Source organism: Aplidium turbinatum, chromosome 3 (assembly GCF_918807975.1).
Source record: "Aplidium turbinatum chromosome 3, kaAplTurb1.1, whole genome shotgun sequence".
In the NCBI taxonomy this organism is placed as follows: Eukaryota; Metazoa; Chordata; class Ascidiacea; order Aplousobranchia; family Polyclinidae; genus Aplidium; species Aplidium turbinatum.
This window is the reverse complement of record NC_137474.1, coordinates 25040421-25061699: the sequence shown is the minus strand read 5'-3', so window position 1 is coordinate 25061699 and position 21279 is coordinate 25040421. Positions and strand designations below refer to the sequence as shown.

Genomic DNA, 21279 nt, shown 5'->3' with positions numbered 1-21279 from the left:
ATCGTCCTCGTCTTTGAGTGATGCTGGTCTGATTTTGTTGTATAATGCACGGAGACAGTTGCGATGGTATTTTGCCTCGATGGCAATCGTCTTCTGCAGACAGCTTGGCCAGCAGTTCAGTGTCCTCCAATTCAGTGGCACATCTTCGAACGTTCTTGTCAATTCCTATTGTAGCTGCTTGGTGCAAGTCTGCGGTACCAGCTGGCTTATTGCAGAAGAAACAGGTAGGCTCGGTTAACTGTGGAGTGTGGAAGCCCGTGGGCAGCTGCTGATCGTGTGCGCAGGGTTGGAGTACCGGTACCAAATTGTTGTCCTGAAGCAGATTCTGCTCTGTTCTGCTGGTCAAACATTTTTTGTTGAACTTTAAACGACATTTCTTGTGCCACTGAGCACTGTGTCTCCTCAAGTTAGCTTCTATGTCATCGCCATCACCCAGTCTGTTGACGTCGAATTCCATTGGAATGCGACGAAGTCCCTTGAACTGGACGAGGTCTTCTTTCAATGATGCATAGCCAACACCTCTCGGTTTCATAGTAGATCTTAGTGGGCACTGCAAAGGTTCATCTGTCTCTGCTTGGCAAAAAATGCAAAGCTACCAGTTAGTTGTTGGGGTTGGTCTTGGCTGCTTGGACATAGAGGGCTGGGTTGGGTCTAAGAGGATATGACGCTTTGTCATAAGTATGATCTGGCAATTCTGCTCAATCTTTGCAACTATTTAATAGTTGACTATTGTGTGTATTAATAGTTGACGAATGTGTATTACCAACAACAAGCTGCAGTTCGCCTACTAGAAGGTCTGTCTAGATATTTTGAAATTCAACGTGGGGTCAGACAAGGCTGTGATGTCACCAGATCTGTTTAACTTGTATAGTGAAATGATTCTCAGAGAAATAGAAGGCATTGTTGAGGGAGTTTTAGTAAACGGCATCTCATTAAACAATATTCGCTATGCTGATGACACTGTGCTCATAGCAACATCCCCGGACGGTCTACAAACACTAATTATCAAAACTCTAGACATCAGCGCAAAATATGGAATCCGAAATAATGACAAAAAAACAAAATGCATGACTATCTCAAAACAAAGTCCTGAACCCCACTTTGTACTTCACCAGGGAGGCATCACAATTGAACAAGTGTCTTCTTTTAACTATCTTGGTTCTCTTTTAACAGCGGACGCACGATATAAGAAAGAGATTCGAAGAAAAATAGGCCTAGCCAAAGACGCTTTTAATAGACTACGACCTATTCTATTGGATCGCAAGCTTTCTATTCCTCTGAAGGTGCGACTTCTCAAAGTGGTGGTGTGGTCTGTTTTCCAGTATGGTTGTGAAAAATGGACCTTCAACACAGAAACTAAGCGTAACATTGAAGCAGCTGAAATGCGGTTTTACAAAAGAATGCGCAGGATTTCATACACTGATCACATCACAAATGCAGAACTTTTAAACCAGGTACATCAAGATAAGGAACTATTGAACAACATAACTTAAAGGCAACTCAAATTTCTCGGTCACATCATCAGAAAAGAAGAATTCGAAAATTTTTGTGTAAGTGGTCGCCTTCTCGGGAGACGTGCTCGTCACTGCTCGTGGCAGGCAACGAACAACATTTGCATCTAATTTTCAACGAAATACATCAATCAGCCAACCAAGAACACTTTGGGAAACTGCACGACAAAGGGAACATTGGAAGAATTTACTAACTGAGCATCTAGTTCATCAAAGGCCGCATCGGCCATGATATGTAGTAGTAATAGTTGACCTTGCAATTATGACGCAATACTGATTCTAACTTTTCTTGCCGACTTTTTTCTTGTCCACGAGAAGAGAGTATACTGTAGTCATGAGTGAGCATTCATTTCTTTACTAGCGAATTAAACGACTGCTTTGGGATTTTACCACAATTGAAAAGGACTTATGTCTATTCCCTTCTTTCTGCGTGAACCCTGATGATACTCCGGCTCACCTGCAGCTAACTGAGCTTCACTGCGACGGCGAGTGCAGAAGTCGAGAGCAACAACTTTCCCTTGTGCTTTTTTACCTGCAGCTGGATAAAAAAGGCCAGAAATGCAAACGTCTTCGGTTATGAACTCAAACAAAAACTGCTTGAGATCAAAACTGAGCGACTCCCACTTACGTAATGTTTTCTGGTTGTCTACCGCTAACTTCGAACCAAATTTGACTAGGGAATTGAAATCAAGATGTCAATTTCACTTTTCACATGTAGGCTACACAGCTGTGTTTTCAAAATATCTTGATAATTCAATTTATAATAAAAAATTAGATGACTTATGTCTTATAGCCTAAGATCAGATCTCGTGATCGTGAACAAAGTACTTAAACCTGCATATTGGTTTGTTGTATGAAAACGATAACAATACAATATTACTATATAATGCATCTTTCTTCGAGTAAAACAAGATTATCAGAGATTGTTGGCCCGCGGGCACCCGCATTATTAAATTTGGTCCGCTTGAGGAAAAGTTTAGACATCCCTGGTTTAGTGTCTTCGTCAATCGACATCCTGACTTTTATCACCATGCGGTGTTTTTTATTGTAAAGCAGGCTAAAATGATATGACTAGTTAGGTATGGCTTAGGTTAAACCAACTTTAAAGTTAGTTTTGATAACTTGCAACTTCTTTCTAGGAGGCTCAACGCAGATGACACGGCAGAGTTTTTCACTAGTCAGAGGTGCCATAGGTAATTTATATAAGAAAACCAAAGCGTAGAATTGAAGATCAGCTCAGCCTTAATGTGACTGCTAGAAAAATGTTGTGCACGTTGACAGACATGATATACTCCCAACCAGGGCCGCGTAAGAACTATCTAACCCCGAAATCTAATAGTGGGTCCCTAGTCCTACTCCCTATGTATAGTGATAGCTTTTAAAACTAGGACATGAAAGCGTTAGGTTATAGCCGCAAACTCTTCATATGTAAAGAAAAAATTCACATTTATCATTTCAGCAGAGTAAATAATCATGGCGCCCTTTTGAAAAGTAGTTTTATAGAGAAAGTTTTCTACAATCCTATTAATAACGAGCAAACATCTAGAAAAAAGAAGTCGGAAAATTTTGTGGTTTAATCCTCCTTTCAGCTTACAGGTTGATAGCAACATTGGTAAGGAGTTTTTCGGACTCATTTTCATCCACTTTCCGCCCCATCATAGATTGCATAAGATATTCAACCGTAATACTATTAAGCCAAAATATAGTTGAACTCCGAATGTTGCAAGCATCATATCCATCCACAATAAATCAATATTGCAGGCTACAAATAAACCATCTCAGTCTGGTTGCAATTGCAGGGTGAAATCAGATTGCCCTTTGAATGGGAAATGCTTGTAGAAGGCCGTTGTTTACAAAGTCACCATTGATAATGGCCCTAAGGTTCTAAATTACATTGGTTGTTGCGAAATGACTATAAAAAAACGTTTTTCCAACCACAAATGTTCCTTCATGAATAGATTTAAACGAAATAGCACCAAAAGTATCTAAGGCGGTTTGGGACCTTAAGGACAGAGGTGTTAATCCTAGAGTATCAAGATCCATCCACGGCTATGCTCGGCCTTACAGTTTAAGTGGTCGCAATAATTGTGGCCTTTGTCTTGCTGAAAAGCTGGTCATTATAAAGGCCGGTTGTAGCCACAAGCATTCTGAACTGGTGGATGAATGTCGTCATCGCACCAAATTTAAACTCAAACACTTCAAAATAACATAAATTTAATTTCTACAAGTTACTACGGTTATCGCATTTTGCTTCTCAATAACTTTACAAATATCGTTATTAAATCTTGTTGGTCTCATGGCCACCTAAAAATACGGCCTGATTTGTCACATTTTGCAGAAATTTCCAGGTTTTTCTAACTTTGGGCGAACGTTTAAATAAATTTTTCTAAAAATTAGATTTTTACGCTTTCTTTATTCTTTTCCCCAGATGACACAATAGGTTTTACCATCCTCACATGTTGAAAAACAAAGAAAATTTGATTTCGAAGATTTTAGTCAGACTGTTAATTTTCAATAACAGTCTGATTTTGCGTTTTTCAACTTACTTTTTCTCATTTGCTACTGCTTCCCCAAGGCAACAAAAAAGTTTTATGTCATTAGGAAACCGCAAACAGTAAAAACATCTCAAAAAATGTCAGTCAAGCACTAGCAGTAGCTGTAATCAAAATCTGCAAAATGTGACAAATTAGGCCGCATCTTCAGGTGGCCATGTTGGTCTCCATTTGGACGCCTTACTTGAGGCTTTGTGGCATCCGATGGAAGCAGGTCTTTGTAATTCAGGTATTACCGATTTATTATATCTTTTCAGGTATTACCGATTTATTGTTTTTGTATATTTTTCAGGACCACCTGATGATCCTCCTTTTAGGGTGAAACAAGCTGTAGAGCAGTGGTTCCCAAAGTGGGCGCCAGCGCCCCCTTGGGGGCGTTTGCCATCATAAAGGAGGCGCTGGCTATAAAGTAGGCGATTGGGGGGCGCTGAGAGTAAATCGGGGCAGTTACAAGAAGAGGATTGCAAAGCATTTTTTGTCGTGCGATTATGTTGGCAACGCCGCTTCGCAGTGCCTTACAAGGTTGTTGAGGTTGTAATGAATGACTTACTTTGAAGCACTGCAATTACGCAAATCCGATCTTTTGAGCGCTATTGCGCTCACTACTCCACACCGAAGAACGAGCTTTCCAAGGGAAATTGCCTTGCACGATTTTATTCGCTGTTTGAAACTGTAGTGGTATTTCTGCAGAGTTGTGACCCTGGCCTTGCGAATGACGTCCCGGATGCAACTTTGTAAAAGGTACCATAAAAAAATCCCCTTTGAACAATGGTTTGACCAATTAGAGCGGTGCTGATCAGTGGAGCATGATGATAACGTTACAAACATACATCCATTGTTACTGAACAATGGACTAAACAACCGCAAGAATGAGTGCTGGAAAATAAAGTTAAAAGTATAAAACTATAATAATCATGAATCAGTATAATCACTTCACCAGTCAATCCTACCACCTCAGCGTCCCCCTTGTAGAATCTTTACGCGCTCCCAAGTTTAAAAACCATTGATCTAGGATTCTAGGCGAAGCAAGCATTATCTCTGTTCGGTACGCTAGGGACTTTTTGATCTTTTCAATAAGGTTTGGTACCAAAACTGAATTTAATTGCAAGTTGTTCAATCATTTTTATAGTGCGCTAAGTAATTTTTATTTTGGTAAACAGTTTGTTGTAGTGTAGCTTGATTCACTTCTGACTGACCAACACAACAATAATATTTACCACCAACAGGAATTGATAAGGTCACAATTCAGAATAGCCTACTTGCAAAAAGTTCTTCGTAATAGAAATGTCTGTTATAGGCTACACCCAACCATTACAGTTGCCCAGATAATTTACATTGTTCACCAAATCTACATGACAGCATTTATTGAGGTGAGGTGTTGCGACCGTGCTATATTTTAAACTGATTGTCCTGCTTTGGTATCATGCACGTTATACGTCCAGTTTTGTCGCTTCTACTTTTTTCTAGACCTCTGCTATGTTTGTCATAGGCTAGGCTATATCGTTTTTTCGTTGTGATGGTCAGAAATAAAAACAAACTGAACTGAACTGAATTGAGAACAAATCGTTCTCAGGTTTGAGATTGTCTTATGTTAACCTCTCAATGGCTCTCATAATGACCATTAAGATATTTTGTATCAACAGATTTTTTACAGTCATTTTTTCACACACATGGAGTAATTATTGATAACTAAATGAAGTAGAAATCAACATGAATATTATGTGATGAAATCATTCAAAGTAGCAGTTGTTATTAAAATATTCCCAATAGACAAACTAAAGAACAAATTAATCCTAAAATCCTAATGTACGGTACATAGCTTATACATTTTCATGTAGGCCTACGTATTATAGCTTTTACATTTTCCCAGTGAACACGTTATAGGCCTTTTATAAAAACATAAAGAAAATGTGTAATTTGGTGATAGGCTATAGCTACTAGCCTAGTGATGGCTTATGTACGAACAGCCATGTTGTAGTTAAAATCCTTGGTCATGACAGGCCATTTCATGTTAAGGAAAGTGCCAGTTTGAGGCGTTAAATTTAAACAGCAAAAGAGTCACCATGAACCTAACAAGTCCTCACAGAAAAATTTGTAACCAACAGGGTTTTTAATAAATGCAGTTTTAAGCTAGGTTATGTTCATTGGAACATGTGACTGAGAGACAAACTAGTAGAAAGGAATCTGCAAAATCTGGTATTTTTTGAAATGTTAAAGTACAATCAGCACTTTCCAATTTAGCCTAAGTGTGAAGTTTAGTTGTTGGTAGGCTATACCGATTTGCTTCATATTTTCAACTGCCATTTAAAAACGGCTGACCACTGGGACTGACTAATCAGCATTCTAAGCCTTGAGCAGTGCCGCCAACTACACTCAATGAATGGGTACCAAACTGTTTCTAAATGGGGACTAAATTAATAAACAGAGTACGGTACCAAATTTGGCAACACTAGCCTGGATTGGTGAAAAACGCAATCTCACGCTCCACTGACTGTTGAGAACAACATATCACGCTCCACTGATCAGTCCCGCTCCGATTGGTCAAACTATTATTGAATCTTGGTATAGGGGATTTTTTTATGGTACCTTTTACAAAGTTGCGTCCCGGATAGGAGAAATAATATCGACTACTTGTCAGATACATTTTCCGAATTTAATGAATCTATCCCTTCAGGGTAACGAAGTAAATCTAATCAAGGTGAAATCGGCACTGTCTGGGTTCAGTAATAAGCTCACGTTGTATCAGCGAAATTTAGTTAGACGAGAATTTTTCTAAATCTCAAACTTGCATCAACTTGATACCAGTGACAGAGGCATATCTGATGTAGATGTAGAGACGTACAGCAATCATCTTCAAGAAATACTCAAAGACATGGGAGTTCGATTCCAGGATGTATTCCAGTTAGAAATCCCTGACTGGATAATCGACCCATTGTGTGATATTTCCGAGCATGGAATTCTTGAGAAGGAACTGATAACATTGCAAAGCGATTTTGCACTCAAGCCGAAGTTCAATATCTCGCATCAATCGTTCTGGCTACAGAACCAAATCAAAGAGAAATACCCTCACATGTGGAATCGGGTCAAAGTTGTTGTCATTGCCTTTCCCAACTCATTCTTGGTGGAGCGTGCTTTCAGTGCCGTGACAACGCTTCTGGATAACAAAAGAAACCGTCTTGACATAGTTAGACGGGGAGACTTAAGATTGTTCCAATCCAAACTGAAATCCGATATCAAGAGGCTCATCTGTCTTATTAGAGTTGGACTTTAAGTTGTAATGAATGGAAAGTAACTTTGGTTTTACTTTTTGTTAAGAGGCGTTTGATACTCTGTTTTTTGTCCAGGGGGGCGCTATTAAAAAAAACTTTGGGAAACACTGCTGTAGAGGTTTTAAAAAGTAATAACTATATTTAATTTACTTTTAAAACTATGTATGCCAAAGGTCGCTTTTGAAGTATCTCTTTTTTAAACCGCCAAAAACATTAAATAAAAAACATTAAAACGTGAAAAAACATATAAAAATGAGTGAGCCCCAAAACAATCGTGCCCCCCCCGGTCGGGGCGGATAACACGACCCTGCCCCCAGTCAATCTTGGTGCTGATACAATCAAATTTGTGTCGTCTTTCGTATAAATTGCACTTCGATTAAAAGTAATGACAAATGTTTCAGTAAAGAACCCCGTAGGGTGGAAGGGGTACGCAACGTGGCACATACAACATTTGGTCGGCAGACATTTAGTCGACAGACATTTGGTCGACAGGACGTTTGATCGACAGACATTTGGTCGACAAGACATTTGGCCGACAGGACATTTGGTCGACAGGAGATTTGGTCGACAGACATTTGGTCGACAGGATATTTGGTCGACAAGACATTTGGTCGACAGGACATTTGGTCGACAGAACGATTCATTTTAGGGTTAGGGTTAACTAACCCTAACCTAACCCTAACTCCAACCCTAACCTAACCTTAACCCTAAACCTAACCCTAACCTAACCCTAACTCTAACATAAATGTCCTGTCGACCAAATGTCTTGTCGACCAAATGTCTTGTCGACCAAATTTCCTGTCGACCAAATGTCTGTCGACCAAACGTCCTGTCGACCAAATGTCTGTCGACCAAATGACTGTCCACCAAATGTCTGTCGACCAATCGACCGGCCACCTACGACAACACCCAACATACACCATCCTTGAATTCAACGCGCCAACAGCAGGAAAAACAAATCCAAGCCGAGGCGCGAGAAATGCTCGAAAGAGGAAAAAACGAAGAGGTTATTTTTTGCATTGCCTGGACAACTTATATCGAGAGTTCTAATGCCGATGATGCTGGTGGAAAACTGATCAGGGATGAACATCGCTGCGACTGCATTGTCGCAATAACTGACAAGTCGTGAGGGAAGACTAACTCACCATCCTTTGCTTCTTCTCCGCGCTACTTTCTATGGCGTCATAAAGAAAGTGAGCCTGATTCTCGCGCAACCAGCACATGCGCAGTGCACAGAGCTCATATCCCTGTGTTAGCAACTGCTCAAGGACGTCCACGTAGGGCGGACTTGTCGCACGTGATCCTCGTCTGTGCTGCTTCATCACGATCATCGGTGACGTAATAATGACGCATATTGACTGCATCTCCATGCCGCTCATACTTAAGTCACCTGCAACGTCATACAGATTAAATACAGTTCAGAGAGACACAAGAAGTTACACCCTCGTCAGTAGTTCGAAAGGTCTCGTTCGATACCAGCTCAATCCAATACAACTGTGTGACTTTCGGGCCTTACGAGCGGTGGTTGCAGTGCTAGTTTAGTTTCTGCCTGGCAACTCACAACGGCGCGAGTGTTTTCAATCAAATAACAAACGTTAACATAAAACAATACATAAAAGATGATCATCATAACATAATAATAAAATATAAAATACAGTAAATAGGCTGATACAGTATATTATATGAAACCCCTTCACTTGTTCACTAAACATCATCATCATGTGCCGTCTCCGAGACGAAGGTTGAAGGTCAATTGCTTCCACACATCACGTTCTTCCGCTGCTCTTTTTGCTTCTCCGATACTTGACAAGTCAGCCTACTGTTTTACATTATCTCCTCAAGTTTGTCTTCTTCCTCTACACCTCTTTCCTTCCACCATACCTTCAATAACCAATTGATGTAGCTGCCCTGCCGATCCTCTCAAATTAAGTCCCGCGAATTTCATCTTTTGTTTTGGTAATTAGTTTGCCCATCTATCCTGCACTTCAGTTATTTTTCCAATTGCTTCGTCTGTAATGTGTTTTTTTATATGATATTTTAAATATTGTTCTGTAGCACCAGAGTTAAAAAGCATTATTTATTTTGTGAATAGTTTGTAGGTCCAACTTTCACTTCCATATGACATAACTGGTTTTATATAACAAGATTATAGTTTCCGTTTTAATTGCAAGTCTATATCTCTTCTTAAAAATTCCTTACACTTGCAAAATAACGCTTTTGCTTGACAGAGTCTTCTTTTTACATCATTGGTGCATCTTCCATCTTGTGTAATGTGGGACCCTAGGTATGTGTAGGTACCTGTTCCTATTGTTCTCCTTCCAGCGTAATTCCTTTTTTTTTCATTGCCTTTTTCATTCAACATTGTCTTTGTTTTCTTTAAGTTTAGTTTCATTTCGTACTTTTTGCTAACTTCTTTGATTTGTTCATACTTTTCCTGCAAATGTTCCTCGGTTTCAATTAGAATGACAGTGTCATCTGCAGATCTTATGTTGCTCACTACTTGTCCATTAACTCTGACTACGTTTCTATCCAGTGTTGTTAACGTTTCCTTGATTATTGCTTCGCTTCACAAAACATAGAACAATTTATTGTTTGAAACATTTACCAAACATGGATTTAATTTCTGCATTTTGGGCTTTTTTTCTCAGGTTGATCAAACATTCCAACAACTTCGTTCCAATAACTATTTTTATTTTTTACATTTTGCTCCACAAGTTCTCATCAGTCATAAATCGTACCAGACAAAGCACTTTTTTATATTATGACGCCATCGATCATACAGTTGAATTGTCGATTGGGTAGACTGAAAAACCATACGTCATAATGATACAACGCTACACGTCAATCATTCAAAGTTGCAAGCACTTACCGTTATCTACGTCACATCCGCATTTCACCTCGCGTCCTTTCATTTTATCTGAAACAATGATAACACGTACTAAGAGTGAAGTAACGCAGGGTACGTCCCCTTAGGTCATCTGATGAAAGTGAAAGCAACAATAAACAAGTTGATTTATTGTTTCAATGAAGTTTCGAGCACCATGACAATGCGCATCCTCAGAGCGAAAAACAAAACATTAGAAGAGTCGATTCCCACTTTGACATATTTTTTACGTTTTGCTAATTACTTCAAAACCAACTTCTCTCTTCTTATATAACCCACAAAAAGTACATTATGTTGTAAATCAGAAAAAATGTAACCTTCTAGCGTTGGAGATAAGCCAAAAGCGGATGTAGTTTCGCATCCTTATGATCTACAGTCTACACTCTCTATTGCAACTCATAGAACGCATGATGAGGTTTACATATTACAATCATTTCATATTCCGACTTGTGTCTTCAACCAAACGCATCATATGCTAATTATACAAACAAATTTACTTTCACTCAAGTCAGTTCAATTATAAACAGCTAAACTTTGATTTCTATTAGCTAGCAGCTAGATCATCTTCAGTTAAGCTGAATTAAGACAGTAATAGTGGTAGGAGTTCAGTTTTAATCCGGTATAACGGTCCAGAAGTTACTGCGGTCCAAAAGTTACCGTGTTGCTGCAGCGTGGCACTGTAGAAATGACGTCAGACCACAAATAACCAGAGCTGCAAGGCGCTTCTGTTTATACAATAACAAAAAAATTACAACTAAGTTTAATTGAGTAGTTACTCTCAAACTAATGCATAACTTTTCATTTAAGATTAATTAATGCCTAAAATTGTCAATGTAACTTTTCGAGCAGTAGAAATTTCAATTATTTTCATAAAAAAAATAATTAATTATATTTGGCAACCCTGGTAACTATTGGACTGCGGTCACTCCTGGACCGTTACACCGGTGATGTCCCCGTTACCGAGGGTGGGCGGATTCACCTCCAACTGCCGCAATCGCCTTCACACCCTGCCTCCACATCGATCTGTCTAACTCTTTTCAAGCCCACCTTGCTGCTTTCTTCCTCAACTTGCCTTATCCACGTTTTCTTGGGTCTTCTTTATTTTCTACGATCCACCACTCGCAACTCCAGCGCTCTTCTCAAAACATCATCTTCATCCCTTCTCAAAACATGCCCATACCACCTTACTCCATTCGCTTTCGCCAACTTATCAACATTTTCATTCAGCCCAAGCAAGTTCATAAGTTCTTCAGTATTCCTTTTGTCCATCAGCTTCACACCACACATTGCTCTCACCATCGCTCTCTCAGTTCTTCTTAAAATCGCCAATTCGTTTTCCCATAAGCACAGCGCCGAATTAACATAGTAGCAGATGTAGCAACTGCTACGGGCCTCGCGCTTGGTGAGCAAAACATTTTTTCTTGCAAAAAATGTCGAACATAGTTCTTCTTCTTCTTTCGTTTGAGACTAGATCAAATTTCAGGGCAGGTGGTGGAGAGCCAGGTGAGTGTAGCTTCGTCCAGCGTTGCTATACCATGCGTTCCATTTGGTGCCTTGACTAAACATAGCCTTGATCGAACATAGTTGGTAAGCGGTAAGTAATTTTTGGCTTGCAAACTAGAATGGCATAAGAGAATATTATAGTTGTAGACTTAAATTACTAGTCCCAACGTCTTGTCCCTTTCTAATTATTGTAAACTTTAAAAACCGGTAATTTCCGCTGGAGGCAACTGCCTGATCGAGTGCTACAAGCCCATGTTGTTAGTCCTAGTTGTTTAAGAGAACATTCGACTGTAGGCTACTGTACACCAGTGAGAAAAATATCAATCTTGCCGATTGCCTTGGACAGAGTTATGACAACGCGTTCAACATGAGCGAGAAATATAACGGAGTACGTCAGGCACTTGTCACAAAAAAAAATTTGTGCTGTTTAAGAATATGTTCCATGCTATAGTCTTCGTTGAATTTAGTTGGTGTATAATGCCAGGGCTACTCAACTAATTTTAGCAAAGGTCCATTTTGACAAGTTGAATATTTCTGCGGTCCGGTGAATTTTTCACATGCAACCACGAAATTAAACAACCAGTACGCGCACCGAAACACTTTTCAGGTGGTATGTAACACGACTTGGATTTTTGTCTGACACAAACAAATAAATAAAAAAGGAAAAAATGTATAGTGTTTTTTTTCAGAGATGTACGTAACCTATACGCTGCAAATTCTACGTCGTAGACTTGCGGCGTAAACTTTTTGTTTACGCTAACGCTTACGGCCACATTTTTTTGGATAGTGTCGCTTGAGGCTACGCCGTAAAGTTTTCGCGGTTTTTTAGCGTATATTGTCAACGTATACTTTTTAATGTATTTTTTCGCTACAACACGCCAATACCTTCCAGCGCTGCAGTTGAAAGAATGTTTTCAATGGGCAAAGATATATTGAAACCAAAACGCAGAAAAATGTCAGATGATCACTTTCAGATGTTTGTGTTTCTTCGTGGAAATTCAAAATAAAACTTGTTTATTTCGAGTGGTTTATATCGTGTGCATGTTTGGCACCTTGCAAACAACATGAGTTTACGCTAGTGTATGCGCTGACGCCACCAACTTTTTTACAAGTTACGTTGACGCATACGGCGTATGGTTTTTCGAACGTTTGCGTTTACGCTGACGGCGTCAATATTTTTTTGTATACGCGTACATCACTGTAAATTGCAATTATATTGTTCTGGTGGTTGTGATAAAATATGTTCTGAGCACATTGCTTATATATTAAGTTTTCAAAATTTTGGTTTGTCCATAGGTATGTTGAAAGATTTTTAAAGATTTCCAAACGTGGACGCCCCAGGTGCCTCTGACCAGGCAGTCGCTCCATCGTTTCCCTTGGAAATCTGTTTAAAGAGGCCCTAAAATGTTGCAATGAAGTTATTCTTCCAGAAGCCCGAGGTTCACCTTCAACACCCAGAAGGTCCGGATTCGGACCGCGGTCCGCCAGTTGAGTAGCCCTGATGTATGCGCTGCACAATTGTGTCCACAAATAGTTCACTTCTTTGACTTCGTTGAAAATATCTATGTATTCTTTGCTGCTTCAACACACCGGTGGTCCTTCCTGGAGTGTCAGGTAGTGGAGTGCTAAAGAGTAGGGCACTGCAAATTTACACCATTATCACTAATTTTTTCAATCCCTTGCCAAAAGTTGCGATATGGTCCAACTAGAACACCCACAAAACTTTGGGCCGATTGGCCAACCCTAAAGGGTCCTTCACCCCATATTTATGATTTCCGGGTAAGCGCAGGAAGTATTGCTTTCCATATACTCATATTTTGGCTTAGGGATGACCTAGAGACTTAGTTATAGGCTTAAAACGTTCGCAATTGCCGACTTTATATTGGCTTGTATAACAACTCTAAGCTCTAGGAGGCTTAGTTTTTATGTTATTTGCAAAAAAATGTATTTTGAGCCAATTGTCAATTTTTCAATAGATTAAATTCAATTTTAGATGATTTTATTTGGAAACAATCAATAAAACACAATTCAAAAGTTACTAAGTCTCGTGCGGTGGGATGGCGCAGCGGATAAGGCGCTCGCTTTCCAATCATGCAATCCTGGTTCGACTCCCAGCTAAAAGCTGGTTGTTAAAAAACACCGCTCACCTCTACCCAGGGTGTAATAAATTGGGTGGGCGTAGTTGCTGAATGAAAGGCGGCCGAGAGAACGGAACTGGCCACCCTACTATCGTTAGTGCAGAAGGTTTAGAGTATAATGATAACCTTATCTTCTCATCCCCCGATGCTTGGATCAAGTATGGGACTCACCACCACTAAGTCTCGTGGTATTGATTAACAACATTGCATTAATCAGTTTCTTTGTACATCGCCCTCCTCTTCCATTCTTCAGCAAATCCTTCTGACGTGTTCTTATCCCCTTGACAACTTGGAGTTTGCAGTTTAAGCACTTTGGCAAGGTTGGCAGTAGTACCATTTTTGGTGTTTAGGTACCACAACTGGAAAAATGTCACATGGAGGCTCCATGGCCATTCCAGTGTACCTACTGCACTGAGGAGACCGGACAAATTAATGTTGACACATACCTTTACATTGAAGCGACTACTTCAACTTCTCAAAATTTTCCCTCAGATTTTCCATTGTGTTTTTCAACCAAATCATCGGCGTACAGTATCTCGATCAAGTAATCTTCTCTTAAACATTCGGTAATCACATCAATCACAATGGCAAAGATCAGAGAAGAGAGGGCAGAACCCTGGTACACCAACCTTCACTGAAAACTCCTCTGAGAGGGCAGATCCAACGCAAACTCTCGTCCTTGCACCGTCATACAGAGTACAGACTCATTACTGCGTGCACGAGTGTGCCTCCAATACTTCTTTTTTCTCATTGCCCATTCCATCACTCTTCTTGGAACTCTATCAAACACCTTTTCCATGTCCACGAAACACTTGTAGAAGTTCTTTTCCTTGTCCCGATATTCCTCTTGCAACCTTCTCAAAATAAAAATAGCATCTGTCGTTCCCTTCCCAGGCATAAATCCACACTGCATCTTGTCCAGCTTCACTACAGATCTTATTTTATTCTCCAACACCCTTTCCACTACCTTCATTGCATACTCCAACACCAAAAGTTTTACTCCCCTATGTGACCTACAAGCCATCACATCACCCTTTCCCTTGAAGATGGGTATCACTACGGTCGTCTTCCATTCACTTGGCATTCTTTTTCCATCTAATACACGTTCTCATTTCTTTCATTGGTTTCAATCCTACCTCTCCACTTGCGCGTGTAACATGTACCATGTTTATAACAAATTTAAATTTATGAGAACATTTTGCAGAAACCTATGAGAACTAAAATTTGAAAATGCACTTCAACTGTGAAAATTGAAAACCTAAATTCCGCTCTCACGGAATCTAGGTCACGCTTCCCCACAAATGCCACTCTCACGATAGGCTAATATTGATAAAAAGGTACTACCGGTATATTATGAAATAAGCGGGTAATTGAAAAATGAAAACACTCAGAGAAGACTTTCACAGAAAACTGACCGAACCATTCGAGAACGCCAAGGTAAATTTCACGACGGGAAAATGTCGCTTTTCTGACACCCGCCCCAATAAACTAAATTGGTTAAAGTTAGACATATTTCTCAATTTACCGAATAAAAACTTGTAACTTTGATTACTAATAAATATATATAATGTTACATTTAACTTGTTTAATTTTTGTAGGTAGCCTAAACATACCCCTAGATACACTAAATTATCCTTTCAATAACCAAAAGACAGCTTCAGATAGCGAAAACCCTACACGGGTATCATTTCCACTGTGACTTCAGATAGTCTAGGAGCCTTCCCTGATTTCATTTTCTTCATTGCTTGGGTCACTTCTTTTCGAGTTACTCTCTTTAATGGACCTGCTACAATGTCGGCAGAGTTGCATTCTTGGGGGGGGGGGGGGGGGGGCTCGGGGGGATCAGCCCAACGAAATATAAAAACGCTTGATGTAGGGGGCTTGATGTAGGCTCGTCCAAGCTTCCATTTTTAAGCTCTTCTGGCTGAACAACAACTTCTCGACTGAACAAGTAACACTTTAACAGCTTTCTTACAACACAACTACAAAAAACTCGAACATAAATTGGTAGCAATCGCCGTTTTCCGTGATTGGGTCCCGTATAGTTAGCTTGATTCTATCATGGGTGCAAATCTACATGAATAGTAAATCAAGCTTTTTGCAAATAGGGAAATAAAGAATGACATGACAAATTCTGTGGCTCTTTTGACATTTTAGCTTTCCGCGTGTGATGTGACTCTTGCATTGAATAACCTTTAGTCCAGTCGTTGAAGGGTTTTACCTTGACTTAATTGGTGTAAAGCTGAAATTTTGCACATTGGTTCTGTTCATTGTGTACAATGACCAAAAAAAAAATCCCCGTGAAAAATGTTTGGTGAAAAAAAGTTATCCGCTATTTTCGAAATTCCGCCATTTTTTCAAAATGGCGTTTGTACAAATACTGAATCATTCAATTTTTATGAAATTATCGTTTGTGTTGGTGCTCATTTAAAAGTAAATTTCATACTGCAATTATTTCACATTGGCAAAGTTTTGATCCACCGTGATTGTCGGATGAAGTTTACGGATACACGGAAAAAGGGTTCAGGAAAAATGCCTGCAAAGAAATTACGATCTCTGACAAGGAAATTCAAGCTTCTGAAGCCTCCATTATAATGCGTCAAAAGAGTGCTGATGGGATTAATGCTGCCAGTACTAATAGAGGGGACAACATTGTTGCGACAGCTGGTCGAAAAGTACACCTGGACTGTCGTAAACATTACACCAACCCAATCGATATACAGCTTAAGAACAACAGAGAGGAAAGTGGGTCCTGCGTCACGAGAAAACGAAGTGTTCGAATTCTTGATGGTAATTTCGACAGTGAGACTCATTGTTTGTTTTGTGGGACTCGAGTTCTCACGGACAGACCTGGCTTTAGTTTTGTTAAAACACATGTTTTTGCAAGGACTAATTAGTTATATTAGAGTGTTGTGCGAGACGTTCTGACGATTGGTCATTCGCCGTGAAAGGTCGTATTGAATATTACGATGGCGATTTGCATGTTGCAGACTGTTTATACCACCATTCATGAAGTGTTAATTTTATGTATGGATTTAACGTACCCTTGCAATGCGGCAGAGTACCTGAGGCAAACGTCGAAAATCTGGGCGACCGAAGGATGAGGATTGAGGAACAGGACCAGGCATTTCTAAAGATGTGTTCCCATCTTGAACAGAATGATGAAGAACAGTTAACATCAGACCTCAGATATAAAATGAAGAAATTTTTAGCAAATGATGATTGCCTTCCTTATGGATCAAAATATCTGAAAACCCAATTATAGAAACAGTACGGTGAATCTATGTATTTATATAGCTGAAGGTCAGGGCCTTCATGACATTGCCACTATGAAAGAGAAAATATCCGAAATCCTCCAAATAATAATAATCGTGTTTTATTTGCACCCATTGCGATATATAACATACAGTAACACTGCGATTACAGATGCGATACAACAGACGACAGGAAGCAGCGAAGTGACATATAGTCTTCGAGTCAGCTGCTCCCCTTATTTTGGCTTGCCATAAAGTGTCTTGGCCGAGACACAACCGCGTGCTCTGGAGCGGTGTCGAACCCACGTCTTTTCGAACGTTGCGCAGACGTTCTCACCACTCGGCTACGCAACCGACACCCAATCTCGGTCCTGCACTAATGTACTTGCCTGAAACTTTGCGAACACTGTTGAGTTCCTTATTTGTAGGAAAAGACACAAAGCGAAAGGTTGCAAGTATTGGCCAAGCTGTCAGACCACGAGCGGTGCAGCTGATTGTGTAGAATGCAGTTGATTGTGTAGCATCAGAATCCATTGTTCTAGAGAACATAGGCCTACTCGAAAGTACAATGTTATTTGCAGCTGACAATGTTGATCATAATATTATCACCCTGGATGGGAAGGGGACTTTCCACGAGATGGGAATGATTGCTGCTTTGACACCGCGTCAGAAAGCAAACCGTATGATTCCAAGGCACAACATATCACAACTCAACATCACAGAGAAGACTAGGATTGAAATCATGCAACTCTGCTTTGCCAATGAAGCGCAGAAGACATCACTGGCTGGTTATGTACCTTTTTCTCAGAATCAAACCCTGAGGAATATTGTGAATGGTGTTGTGGCCGAGGATGACGTTAATGTACATAAACTCGAATCATGATGAACATGAACAAACAAAAAATGATCGCCCTGATCAGTAAAACACTTCGGGGTAGCCTAAACGCTGCGAAGTTACTAATGCCCCAGGGGATGCTGATGTTCCGATTGTGAAGGATGCTGTCCTTAGTGCAGTGTCACACTCGACAACGTTGATTGGAGAAGACACAGATCTGTTGGTCCTGCTTCTTCATTATGCGCAACAAGCAAACAAAGATCTATATTTCCGTTCCGACAAGGCAAATGCTGACAAAGTGTATCATACAAACGAACTGGAAATGGTGATGGGAGAAGAATTATGTTCCCATTTACTTTTTCTACATGCCTACACTGGATGTGACGCAACATCAAGAATCTTTGGTGTGGGTGAGAAAATATGTCTTTCACAAGCTGGTAAAGGGTGATGCTACTCTGACAGACTGTGTCAATTACTTCCTTCTTCCAAAGCAAACAGCAGCATCCATTGTGAACCAAGGTTGTCAAGCGATGGCTGTGATTTTTGGGGGTACGCGGACAGACTCCCTCTCGTCATTGCGCTACTGAGTACTAAGAAAAAAAGTAGTTACTTTCCACTCATTTGTGACACCAGAACGCCTACCACCTACTGAGTCATCAACAAAATTTCACTGTCTAAGGGTTTAATACCAAATAATGGTCTGGCTAGGACAGGGGAGTGATATGGAAACTTGCGGGTGGGGTTGGAAATTGGAAGGCAGTCAGTTTGTGACAACAGAGTCGGACATGAATGCGGCCCCAGATTCCCTCTTATAGATTATCCACTGCACTACACAACTGCCAGGTGTAGCTGTAGGCAGAATAATCCACCCTGTACCTCAGCATGTGGACAGTGCAACTTGATGCCTGTGACAATACGTACAATCAGTCGTTACTGGATGAAGATGATGACCAGGACTTATTAAGCAACTGAATGTAAATACCATAAACAGACATAACTCAGCAACAACACTACATTTAACATTATAAAAACAAAAAAAACAAAAAGCGAACGTTTTCGGCTAGTCATATAGCCCTTTTCAAGCCTATAAGAAAATACATTTTAAAAGAAATGCTAAAGAATCATATAGTATCACAGCAAAAATATGGTCAAATCTAAACATTTGAGAAACTGCCTCGCTCACACAAAATGATAACTGAAAATTACACAGCACAATATGAATTCGTTACCACATTAAACCCTGGGATAGACGCCAGAATTAGAGCTCTAGCATGAATATTAAGTGAATTATTGTCACTACTGTTTTGGCGGCCATCTTGAAAATGACAACTTTCCGGTGCTCTGATTCTCCTAGATTTTTAATATCTTATTCTTGATGATAAATACTAGAAAAAGCGTTGGAAAACCTTTTATAGGAATTTTTTGGGGTCAAGCCATATATTGACCTGACTATAAGTGAACAAAATTATCGTTTTTGGAACTATTGTACATTAGCGTAGGCTATTATATAATATTTTGTTAATGTCACTTCGTTTAAAGTCAAATATACTAGTTGTTATTGAGTACTTACTTGCTTATTAATTGTGACAACAATAACATCATATAATAAAGAAGCCGTAGTATGACAATACTTCGGAAAAATGTACAAATTTTTTTTATCCGCCAATTTGAGAAAAAAAATATCGGATTTTCAAAAAAGGCGGATAACATTTTTCCCCAAAAGATTTTCACGGGGACTTTTTTTGGTCAGTGTACATAATCAACAGAAACAATGTGCAAAGTTTCAGCTTTACACCAATTAAGTCAAGGTTCGACCCTTTTTTTTGCCGGACTACTTTCCAACGACCGGACTACTTTCCAACCCATGTGCCCTAAAATTTAGGCTATAGCATTTTTTATCAGTGATGTTTTTATGAGCTGATGGCTAAAATCACTGTGGTGGTGCTTATAACTTAGCCCAGGGGTCACCAACCTTTTTTGCATGCGGGCCACCTTGGCACTAAGGAGAGCTGTGGCGGGCCGCACTAATAAAATTTTAGGTAACTTAGGTTGACTCTTATGCTAAAAAAGAGCGCAATTCGTACCCAGTATCCAGCGTTACATGTTGCTAATATTTATCTTAGAATACCGCAGCAACAAAATTAGTCGAACAAAGTTGCTGCCAGGCCAAGCTCCTTTAACAACACTTTTGACTTCTTTAACAATGTCTAATAAACGAGGCCACTTGTTTTGCGCACTTATAGCGAGGTGAGTGGTTTCATCAGAGTAAGAGTGATGTTGTCACTTTGCTTCACAAATGATAACTTGCAATTAACAGTTTCAGTAAACAAGGAAATATTTGACACATCGCAATACAAGCAACAATAGTGATCTGCAAACATATCAGTGAAAATAGGCTCCAATAACAGGGAGAAAGAAACCAGGCACCATGAAACAAACGCTTGTGGAAATCACCGAAAAAACGTTTCTATTGTAACTCATGAATAGCGTTCTCTAAAAAAGCAATGAGTTGGTTTTTCATCCTTTTTGTGAGAGTCTATAAAACCGTCTTTCTTTGATGATTAATTAATTATTATTAAACAACTGTCACTTGCGGTGCTTATCAGCATGGCAAGAATTGTTGATTAACAACATTTTTGCAATACTAAGCTAAATATTTTTCAACTGCCCGGAAGCATAATAATTCAACTTTGTATGCGTTTTAATCAACCACTGGGACAGTATGGCTGGACATCACATTGGAATAACTTTAAGCGACCCTCACCTAGAACTACAATCTGATTGGTCGGTTGGTGGAATCATATGCAAAGCGAAAATATGCTTCCAGGAAAGTATTTTTTGCCTTCATGCTCTTTAACTCCTCAAGAAAAGTATTTTTGGTTATACTTGTACGGAATGTACGCTGATACCTTCCGCGGGCCGCACATAACAGCGTGGCGGGCCGCATGTGGCCCGCCAGTTGGTGACCCCTGACTTAGCCCATAAAACCAAAACCTGGCAGACAGGCTATTTGTTTTGTATAATCTCGTTTGCACCAACTTGGAATACGCTTTTTCTGTATTTGGAGTTGTAGTGTAGGCACATTTGTCATGAAAAAAGGCTTCGTGTATTTTTTTTGTTAAAAGCAAAAACTTTCTTGATTTTGTCAGATGATACTATAAAGATGAAAAAAAATTAGGGTGGCATTTTTTCTGTGCACTCTAATGACCTGAAATCCCCTATCAAAATTGCCAAAATGAAAATTTGGCCCCATTCATTCACAGTAAAAAATATACAAAAGTACTTTATGACGTAAATACTTTGTAACAAAGTTACTTTGTGACGCACATACAG

General features: G+C 39.7%; 1 protein-coding gene across 1 annotated transcript in view; it reads right to left on the bottom strand.

Annotated features, from left to right (window-relative positions):
• Window positions 1–21279, bottom strand: part of LOC145767190 (dynein axonemal assembly factor 8-like) — a 164841-nt gene that overhangs the window by 14121 nt on the left and 129441 nt on the right. The window contains exons 37-38 of the mRNA XM_082578967.1: window positions 10202–10249; window positions 8478–8722 (exon numbers count right to left, since the gene is read on the bottom strand). Coding sequence (XP_082435093.1) covers window positions 8478–8722; window positions 10202–10249 — 293 coding nt within the window. The remainder of the gene's footprint in view (window positions 1–8477; window positions 8723–10201; window positions 10250–21279) is intronic.